At 40.9% G+C, this 11280-nt stretch overlaps 1 protein-coding gene across 1 annotated transcript in view; it reads right to left on the reverse strand.

Annotated features, from left to right (window-relative positions):
• The window catches only part of rttn (rotatin), a 181259-nt gene that overhangs the window by 79486 nt on the left and 90493 nt on the right, over positions 1 to 11280 (reverse strand). The window contains exon 24 of the mRNA XM_048595750.1: positions 7747 to 7762. Within this exon, the coding sequence (XP_048451707.1) occupies positions 7747 to 7762 (16 nt within the window). The remainder of the gene's footprint in view (positions 1 to 7746; positions 7763 to 11280) is intronic.

The raw sequence follows: 11280 nt of genomic DNA on the forward strand, positions 1-11280 counted from the left end.
TCAGCCCGAAACGTCAGCTTTCCTGCTCCTCTGATGTTGCTTGGCCTGCTGTGTTCATCCAGCTCCACACCTTGTTAATCTAGACCTGAAACATCAGTTTTCCTGTTCCTCTGATGCAGCTTGACCTGCTGTGTTCATCCAGCTCTACACCGTGTTATCTTAGATTCTCCAGTATCGGCAGTTCCTACTACCTTACACTGTCCTGGTTTTGTTTTTTTTCTTTATTCATTCACGGGATGAGGGTGTTGCTGGCTAGCCAGCATTTATTGCCCATCCCTAATCTGTAGAGAGCTATGAAAAGTCAACCACGTTGCTGTGGGTATGGAGTCTCATGTAGGCCAGACCAGGTAAGGATGGCAGTTTCCATCAGGAAACCCTCAGGTGAGGCAAAACTGAGTGTTGGATGTGTTTTTTCAAAATGTATTCTTTTACAGGATATGGCTGTAATTGGCAATATATTTCTAAGTCAGGAGAGTAGTGGCTTAGAGGAGAACTTGCAGGTGGTGGTGTGCCAGTGAGTCTACTGCCTTTGACCTTCTAGATGGCAGAGGGCATGTATTTTGAAGGTCTTGACTAAGGAGACTTAGTGAGTTAGACCATAAGACATAAGAGCAGAAATTAGCCCATTTGACCCATTGAGTCTGCTCTACCATTCAATCATGGCTGATAAGTTTCTGTGGCAATGAATTCCGTAGAGTCACCAGTCTCTGGCTGAAGACGTTTCTCCTTATCTCCGCTCTAAAGGGTCTTCCTTTTATTCTAAGTCTGTACCTTCAGGTACTAGTCTGTCCCTCCAATGGAAACATCTTCCCAATGTACACTCTGTCCAGGCCATTTGGTATTCTGTAAGTTGCTGCAGTGCATTTTATAGACGGCACATAATACTTACACTAGGTGTCAGTGATGGAGGCAGTGAACAGACAAACATACAAATTAAGCACAGAAATAGGCTGTTCAGCCCTTTGAATTTGCTCTGACAATAAATAAGATCACAGCTGATCTGATTTCTCATATTCCCAACTACCCATGATAATCTTTCAGCCCTCTTCCTTAATAACAATCTATCTACCTGTACCTTAAAAAATATTCAAGGATTTTGCATACACTGCCTTTCAAGCAAGAAAGTTTCAAAGACTCATGACCCTCACAAAATCTTTTCAAATATGGTTTAAATGGGGTATCCCCTTATTTTAAAACTACAAACTTTAGTTCTAGACTTTCCCTTCCCATAAGAGGAAATGCTGTCTCCAAATCTACTGTGTCAAAACTGCTAAGGATCTTGATTGCTTCAGTCAAGTCACTGCTTATTTCTCTAAACTCTTGCAGGTACAAGCCTAGCTTTTCCAACCTTTTCTCATGAGATAACCTACCCATTCACAGTAATAGTCTAGTACACTTTTTTTTTCTGAACAGCCTCGAATGCATTTCCATCCTTTCAGAGCACTGATTAAACTCAAAATATACAAAGCCAAAGTTTTCACCACCACCTCCTTGCAAGCATTGAACCATGTGTTCTGTAGCATCAACATACATGCCTTCTAGAGCAGTTCCATCATTGCTGCTGCTGCAGCATCCTCAAGACCTGCTGCTGCAGCATCCTCAAGACCTGCTGGCAGGATCACATCACACAAGTTGGACTCCTGGAAACAACCAACATTACCAGTATCTAGGCCACTCTCCTGCAGAGCCAACTGCATTGGGGCAGGTCACAATGCCTCGATGGACATTAGTAACTTGCCTGAGATAGTATTATACAGAGAGTTAACCCTGCTACATGGAACAGAATGATCCTATGCAAACATTTCAGGGACCTCTTGAAGAAATATGCCACCATGGACCATCTCCAGTGGAAAATGCAGATATTAGTTGTGATGCCTCAAGATGCCAAATTAGGAATGCTACAAAGACCTTTGACGCTGAGCAAAGAACCAGCATGATAGAGGAAAGGATAGATCCAATTGGACCTAGCAGTAACTACACCTCCACCTCCACTGGCTGTGGGGCAAATCTGTCAGTTGTGGGTAGGTCAGACTAGCCACTAATGGGTTTGCAACTGAGGGATTTAAATGTTCATAAAATCTTCATCTGTGAAGGAATGTCAAGGCAGAGAAATGTTCTTATCTTATTAAATGTGTAGAATAGCATTAAGGGGCTAATGGCAATTTCCTGTTACTATAACATACATACCAAAAGAAAATTGTTCATGTATCAGTTCTAATTTTGGAATTCCAATTCTTTCCATGTAATGAATCCTTACACTATTTAAAGCCTTGTTTTCTCAAGTACCTTTTTCATTTCTCTTCTTGTATCACATTTTCATCCATGTTTGCGCACTTTCTTTCTGCATTGATTCCTTTCTCACTAACTTTCATCCTTTTTTTCACAAATTAGTTTGTTCACATGGTAAGAATCACAGAGAGTTAACATGTTGACGAATTACGAAGTCTTAATGAATGAATAATTGGTCTGGATCATTGAGGACATTTACCTCCTCAATCATAAATAATGAACTTAATGTAATGTCGCATTTTCAAAAGTATAGGGTAATGAGAAAGGCAAAATGCCACTGAGCTAGCAGGTGTCTGGTTTCATTTGTTTTAATGAACTGTTAATTTTTGTAAATGATGCCAGTGAGGAAGAATCCAAATCAGATTGATGCTTGTGTAATCATAATAATGAACATACCTGAATTAGACTACGGGCAATTTGCAACAGTATTGTGTAATTTGAAATGATATAGGAGAACAGATGGTGACATCTAAGATAATCTTGCATTTAATGTGAAAATACAGCGACCATCAATTAACATAATATGTACACACAAATTACAAATATAAGACAATGTGACAATGCGACAGATTGTGAATTGTGATCTGCAAAACTACTGTTCAAATCCTGAGAACCTTACAGAGCTTGACTGGGTCATTACAAACTATTAACATATTATTCAGTGTACTTTTTTAAAAAAACTTTAATTCCTACAAGGCAAATTATACTTGCAAAATGTAACGGCATTCAGTGTATAAAATATATTTATTTTTGAGTAATGATTTCACTTTTTCACCACAAAGACTGCCTTGCAATGAATGCAGCCTAAAGTAGAGTAGCATTGTATTTTTAAGTGGGTATTGTATCTATAACTCTCCTTGCGACGCCATCTATGCAAGGACTTCTTATGCTTCTGTTGTAATCCTCACCTTGGCAAGTAAATCTTCTTGGGTCTTACAATAAATAGTGGGCAGTCGGTAAGTAGGATTATAAGGATAGGGAACTTCAGAAAGAATAATGCAGAGGTAGAAAGATAACTCATCACTAGAATGCACTGCTATGACCAGATAGATAAGTGAACCAAGTGTCTTAAGTTATAAATCCAGCAGTAAAGATCATTTGCATTAGTTAAAATAATTCCTGATAAAAGGATATCATATAAAAATATGTATTTATTAAGTAGATACACATATAGTGCATAAAACACGGTAATCTTTAATAATCCATGATAATGTATGATTTATGAACAAAACCTTTACCATTTTGAGATTATCCATGAAAATTAAGTGGAGACATATACTGTTCTGCAGTGTGCATTATGGCTACATTTTCAATCAAATAGGGAATCTATTTTGAACTTTGTTGCGCTGCTGAAGAATTATGAGTGATTTTAGTATGAGAAAGTGAAACGACTCTTGAATCGATGAAGTGCCTCATTTTCCTTGTTCATTTTATTTACCCAGAGTTTTATACCTTTGTTTAATGCTTGCAGTTTTAGTTGGTGTCTTTTTAGTTCTATAACTACCTTATCCCCTACATTCAATCTTAAATAAAAACTGAGAAAAACCATCCTCCCAGTGCTTAAGGTTGTAGGTTGTGGAATACTTAACGTGCGCAGCATCCAACTCTGGCACTGTCAACAACAGATACAGAGGGTTCATTTTTACATTGTATGAAGTACAAACATCTTGTCAATATTGTCAGGCCCTCAAAACAAGGATGACACCTTCCTGATTTGTACACCTTAACAGCCAGAAATTTCTAGTAGGCTGTTATGGTGCCACAGATTGACTTGAGCGAAAATATCTTTAAACAGCTTCTTAAAAGCTCCTGATTTATAATTGGCATGAGCACACCTCCTTTCTCACTCATGTGGGTGCCACTGCCTGGGCCAGCATTCGTTTCCCGTCCCAGGTTGCCTTTGGTGATGAGTTGCCTCCTTAAAATGTTGAAACATATGTCCTTCAGTGCATTTACTTTCTGTCAAAAATCAAAACAAGGCTTTACTATTTGTCACCCATTTAAAATATAGCCATTGTGAGTTTGGACAATTGTGGTATTGCTGTCAATTCATAGTCAACTCCTAGATATCACTGCTGGCACCTTTTTGGGTAAGTTTGGTGCTGGTTCATAGATATTCAGAGAACACAGTAGAGGAGAATTTTGAAATGGTAATAATTCACTTTGTTAGCATCAGAAACAGCAAAAACAACAATTAAACCAACAATTAGGAGCGAGGATTTAATAAGTGAGTTGTAGCTACACTGCAATTTTCTCAGGGATTTGCACATGCAGCTGTAATTACAATCAGAACAGAACAGAACAGAATGAGGTACACAATTTGTAAGGTCTGGCAGGAGAATAGCAACAAACCCTGTACTGTAATGATACAGCTGCCATCCTTTTAAAGAAGGAATCAGTTAAAGGGAAGATCAAGATTAATCCAACTCCGTTTTGACTTTTTCAATATTCATTAGTGAGACCTAAGTAGTGCTGCCAAAGTCAGTACTTATTGCCCATTGATAATTGCTTGAGAGGGAGATGACAAGCTGCCTTCTTGAACCACCACAGTGTGACTAGTATCGGTGCACCCATAGTGTCTTGGAGGGGAACGTAGAGGTAGTGGTGATGCTATACAGCCATTGTCCTTGTTGATGATGGATAGACCTTCTTTGGAGCAGCAAAGATTAAGAGAGGACCTGATAAAGGTCTTTAAGATTATGAAGGACATAAATAGTGTGGATAGGAATGCACTTTCTCGATTAGTAGAAGATGATGTGGAGGTGCCAGTGTTGGACTGGGTTGGACAAGGTTGGACACCAGGTTATAGTCCAACAGGATTATTTGAACACACAAACTTTCAGAGCGTTGTCCCACCCTCAGGTTTGTAGAAGGAGCAATAACCAGGCAATGTAGACTTAAAGTAAGAGGTAGAAGGTCAAGAGGAAGAATATTTTCACTCAGAAGGCAGGAGTCTGGAACACACTGCCTGAACAGGTGGTTGAATTAGAAACTCTTGTAACATTTAAGCGGTATTTAGATATTTACTTGTATTACCAAGGCCTCCAGAGCTATGAGCCAAGAGCTGAACAATGGAATTAATGTAGTCAAATCTTTATTGGCTGCCACAAATGTGATGCAGCAAATGGACTGCTTCTGTGCTTAACTGTTTGAGTCTTTGGGTATATGAGAAATGAACTGCTTCATTTTCTGAAGAGCTTCAAATGGTAGTAATCATGGTGTAATCTTTGACCTTATGACAGAGGGAAAATCTATGAACATCTTTGGGCTTTTTTCATTTAAATTTGGAACAGGTGCATTGCTAGTTGGTCAGCATTTATTGCCCATCCCTCGTTGCCCTTGAGAAGGTAGTGGTGACCTGCCTTCTTGAACCATTGCACTCCACACACTATAGGTAGACTCACAATGCCCTTAGGGAGAGAATTCTAGCATTGTGATCCAGCAATGATGAAGGAACTGTGATATATTTCCAAGTCAGGATGATAAATGGGTTGAAGGTGATCCCCACATTAACATTATTTGAACCTGCAATAAACCTATGCCTAGTCACATGCACAATAAAACAGGAAATAAAACTAAATTTAATGGCTTCAATTTAGGCAACCAATGAATGTACCTACTGATGAAACTCCTGTATTCCCCCACAACATGCACCATTGTGCCTTTGCGGTATACTGTGTACCAATGTTTTTGATAGCAATGTCGCGGTTTGAAGGTGGTTCCTCCATATAAATTTGCAATCTGCTTGGCAAGCCAAGAGCACTTCATGCTGGTAAACCATTCAACAATACGTCTGTTGGTCTAACTTGCACACCATTGCTGGGCTTGTCAATCTGAGAGTACTCTACAGATGGTGGTCATATGTCAGAGTAGTATGGCAAACCTTATCCCAAATATTTTATGTGAATAATTTCTTCCTAGTTCTTTCATTCTTTATGCTTTTTCATCTAGTCTTGGTCTCTCCTTTGTCTTTTATCACTCTCATGCCTTTTTTTTTATTTTTCCCTTAATTTTTTTCATATTTGCTGTCCCTGATGCAGCTGTCATCACATGTAAAGATTGCTGTACTGCAGTTGACATCCATGAGTGTCAGATTTTCAATAACACTTGTGTCAGTTCCAGGACAAGGTTTGCTGAAAAATACAAATCTTTTGGTTTTTTTTAGCTAAGTCTGGAGGTCGTTGGGTCTTTTTGGAGTTTTGGTTGCTGCGGATTCCCTTGTTGTACTGATCAAACTCACTTCATTAATTATCCACCAGGCCCCTACAGCATTTCTCACATCTGATTTAACCCCGTTTTACCATGCACTGTTCCCAGAAAAAAAAACAGCTACTGACTGGATATCTCAGAATTCACTGGCATTCCTTGTGCCCACATTGTGTTTAAAAAGCCTATTCAGCATCCTGACAACACAGTTGGTCTGGAGCTGCCCTGCACAGTTTCTCACGTTTGCCTTAGACACAGGACGTGGGGAAATTCAGTGCCCTGCTTTCCAGGCAGGGTTCTGGCAGGATGGTGCCATGTGCAATTCCCTCCTTCCCCAGGGCCAGCAGAGGACACCATAATACTAGATCATGCCAGCCTTATCTGAGGCTGCCACCTGGTTTAAAGTAATCTTACCTGTCTGGAAGTTGTCCAGCACTAAACTGTTATGACACAGAGGCAGACAGCTGAACAAAATCAAAATTTCTGCCTCTGCATTTGCAACTCAGTAAGATTAAATCCTCAAAGGCCCCCAGATAATCACTTCAATGGTTCCTATTCTGACTTTTGAATAATCAATCCCAGGCTTTAATTCCAGACATCAGTTTTGTACCTTAAACAAAAGACTTAACTATTTACTAGATCAACATTCGCACAAAAGACAGGCAGACAAATAAACACAGTTAAGGGATAAATAAAAGAAAATAACAAAACTAACCAGATTAATTAAACGGTTGTCATCATGCGTTGTTTCAAAGGCATAAATATGGAGTCATTGGCTGCTTTACTGAAACATTGATCAGGGTCACCGTCTCAGTTCACCCAGGCAAAGGCATTAATACTTATAACTTAGCTTTCTACCCTTTGGGATTCTAGAATCTGGTGTATCAGATTAGACAGGGAGCTTTTATACCTTTATGCTGTCTCAGCAGCAAACCTGAACAATCTCTCAGAAAATATGGCTCAGGACAAAATTTTTAATTTTGGATCCACCCTGCTGGACTGATTGAGTCTTCCCAATGTCTCAATTGACATTTAACAAGTGTCATCTGTTTGAACGTAAGATCTCTTCCAGACTTGCTGGAACCAATTCCAAGATGCTGACCTCATTAATAGCCCAATTCTGCTATTTGTGCTCTTCCTGGGGTCGCTGTGACTATAGGAACCCTTTGAATCAAGAGTCACTCACTCACTTGGTGCACCACCCTGCCTGCATGACCAAGTTGTGTCAACCACTTTCATCTCCCTTAATACCTGCTTCTTGCTCATTCTAGGAGGAAAACAGCCCCAAAACAATATCCTTATGCAGAGATGATCCTGAATCTGACTATCATGAGTGGGTGATTGACCATGTCCAAGCCCCTGGACTAATTTTGGAGGCTGCTCTTGAATTACTGCACCAGAAGCCCTGAGTGAAGGCTATCCCTTTGAGTTGATGGAGGTCTGCTGACAGTCGTGACAAACTTCCTGACGTTGTGCCTGCACTAACCAGCACAACAATACAGCGGGTCTGTATCTCTGGCTGAGGGGACACAAGTGCAAAAAGGCAAAGCAACACAAGGCAGTGATGCTGTAAGCATTCAGATAGGCTCAGAGTCTCGGGTGTGTAACTGCTGAAGACATAGAAGAGGTAGAAACAATAATTATATTTTTTTAAAAAACTATTTTGGAGAACATCAGCTGGTCTGGCAGCATTGATTGAGAGAAAAACTGAGTTAACAGCCCAGATTTTCCTATGGTCAGAGACAGTCATTATTCCAGAATAGATGGAAGGTGCATATGGGGACTGTATGGAAATGAAGATTCTACTGAGCAATTCCATGTACCTGCAGCACCCTGAAAATCTCTGCTTAAATCAGAGAGTTTGGAAGATTCCAATGAAATAAATGTCATAATAAATAAATGCTGAAAATTAGGACTCATGCAGATTTTGAGTAACTTTTGCTTTGTGCGGACTCGGTGGGTCAATGCGCCTCCTCTGTACTCTATGATTCTATGAAATTAACACCCAATCATACCTTCCCCAGACCACTTACACTCTGCAGACTCTAACCCAATACTCCCTACTTCAACTGGGACCTGATACCCCCATCAACTGACCCAACCCCCACTTCTCCCTCTGCCGGTCCTAAACCACCTTCTCAGCCTGCGGAGATCCAACCCCCCACACTCTCATACTGGACTGAAGCTGACATCACTGCTCTGCAGTATCCAAAACCCCCACCTCCATACCTTAATTGTCACCCTTAACCATTGGATTAGATCTGACCCCATCACCTCTGCTGACCTGACGCTCTCCCAGTGCAACCCCATTCCATCCCTTCCCTCAGTGGACTGTACCCAAACCCGAATTCAACAAACCCACCTACTCACTCTGGCCCCACGGTGCCAGACGCAATTTTTCCATCTCATCTTGATCCACCGTAAACGCTGCATTGTTTACTTAGCCTCTGTGCCACCTTGCATTTGACATCTTGCCACTTAGCACCCTACCCTCTTCTCACTTGACAAGCCTATTGAACTGGCGTTGTACTAATCTGGAGCCTTATATGCCTGGCATCATGGCATCTAACTCACCTGGAGTCATACTTATCTGCCTACCTCCTACTTATCTAGCATCCTACCACCTTAAGCCATATCTCAAACCAATCTGGCATCCTAATTATCTAGCTCCCTGGCACACTACCCTCCCAGCACCTTTACATACCAGTTACCTCATATACTATGGCTTGTCAGCAGATATCAAAGTGGCTGTCTATGATACTGGATCTCCAAGTTTCAGAATATGGCAGCTGACTGCTGTGAAGAGGACATGGTTTACCTTGCTTTGACAGTTCTGTTATAGTACAGAATGTCAGAACGCAATTACGCCTCCACATTTCTGAGAGGGCCCTGAGTAGAATCTCCTCTCAGAAATATGGAGCCTTTCTGCTCCTATGATGCTGCTTGGTCTGCTGTGTTCATCCAGCCCTGCACCTTGTTGTCTTGGAGCTTCCATCTGTTGTTTAAAAAAAAGTGACGAGAAGCAATAATGCGTGTGGTTACAAATCATCAGAAAATCCGTACCAACATTTCAAGTTCAATATAACAAAGGCATTTTTAAACATTTTAAGGCAATTAAGATGTGTGCTCCTTTAAAAGGGCTTTAATTTTTTTTAACAGGCTTCTTATTTGGCTTTTGGAGAAGTGAAAGATGTTTATTTGTAATGCCTTTTATCTGCTGTTTCTTCTGCTTCATGGATTATTTAAGTTTAAGAGTTTAATGACTACAATGTTGCTTCATGATGCTGCTTGGTGAATTGCAGTGCTAGTAGTCTTGTGATGTTGATCTTTATAGTATTTTTACAAATCAAATTTGAAATACAAGATGAAGTTCTGCAACATTTTATAATTCACCATGTTATTAAATGACATGTAAGTGAGCTGTAAGCTGATGTTTCCTATCACTTTTAACAGGTTTTCACAATCTTTTGGCTGTTGAAACTTTAGTGGGAGATGTGTTTATTATCTTCTTCCTCATTCTTCAGTCTTTAGTCATTGCCTGCATATTGCTATGTTTAAAATATGATGCGGGCTCAGGGAACTTCAAAGGAGAGTTTGGGTACATATTGGATTGTTTGTTCAGAGGGTAATCACCCAGCCCAGAGAGAATACAAACAGAAAGCTTAATAGGAATCTGAGGAGTTGGGAGTTTGAGGAGATATGCTTCATTGAGGATATAATTGGATGCCTCTCTGAAATGTCGAATGAAGATCTGGCTTTGTCCTCTCAGTGCCAATGAAAGTGCCCCACCACTGAATGTTTTTACAGTGGGGTCATTTTAAGTTGGTGATGGTGTTATGTGCAGCATTTCACAGAGCTCCACAAGGTACTCACAGGGTGGCTGAAGGGCTTTGGACTCCATATACTTTGGCATGCCCTCCTGTGAGGATGAAGAAGCAGGTCTTCACCTTCCATTGGATTACTGGGTTCCTGAAGATGATTGGAGCTCTTGGTAGAATGCACATTCCATTGAAAGCAAAACTACACGAAGCTGTTTACTTCATTTTACTGTAAATAGCCGACATGAAGATCCAAGGTGATTAACACAGGACAAGTGATTGAGGGAAAGACGAGGACCAAAGTTTAAAATAGCACGTCAGATCTGCCACCTGATAAGTTCCTGCTTCTGAGCAACATTCCTGGTGGAATCAACATGACAGAAGTTGCCTGTCTGGGCAGATAAACAATTACATCCACCAATGGGCCAATTAGAGGAAAGATAGCAATGGGTCAGACCCCTTGCTGAGGCTGGTGCCCAGGTTTAACAGGAGCTCAACACCAATCCACTGGACTGTAATGGCCATAGCCATGGTTCCATATAATTCTGTGTAAGGATTCTGCCTCTAGTATTACCTATCTGGCAGCTGCATGTTTATAATTTTTCACAATGCTGCAGAGAGAGCTATTCTGTTCTGAGGTGCTTGAATAGTCTCCTGCCTTCCTCAGCTGCGTTCACTTCTCTGGGCAGAAAAGCATTGGGTGACCATCAGAAAGACTAGTAAGTGTGGGCAGGTAGTGCAGGAATCCCCTGTGGCCATCCCCCTCGCAAACAGATTTACCATGTTGGATACTGGTAAGGGGCAGAATGGCCTCTCAGGGGAAAGCAGCAACTGCCAGGTTTGTGGTGCCATGATCCACTCCGCTGCACAGCCGGGAGGAAAGAGACTTGGAGAGTTTTAGGGGTAAGAGGGGAATTGATTGTAAGGAGAACTGACAGCTGGATCTGTGGCCACAAACAAGTCTCAT

The sequence above is a fragment of the Rhincodon typus genome, chromosome 4 (assembly GCF_021869965.1).
Source record: "Rhincodon typus isolate 14 chromosome 4, sRhiTyp1.1, whole genome shotgun sequence".
In the NCBI taxonomy this organism is placed as follows: domain Eukaryota; kingdom Metazoa; phylum Chordata; class Chondrichthyes; order Orectolobiformes; family Rhincodontidae; genus Rhincodon; species Rhincodon typus.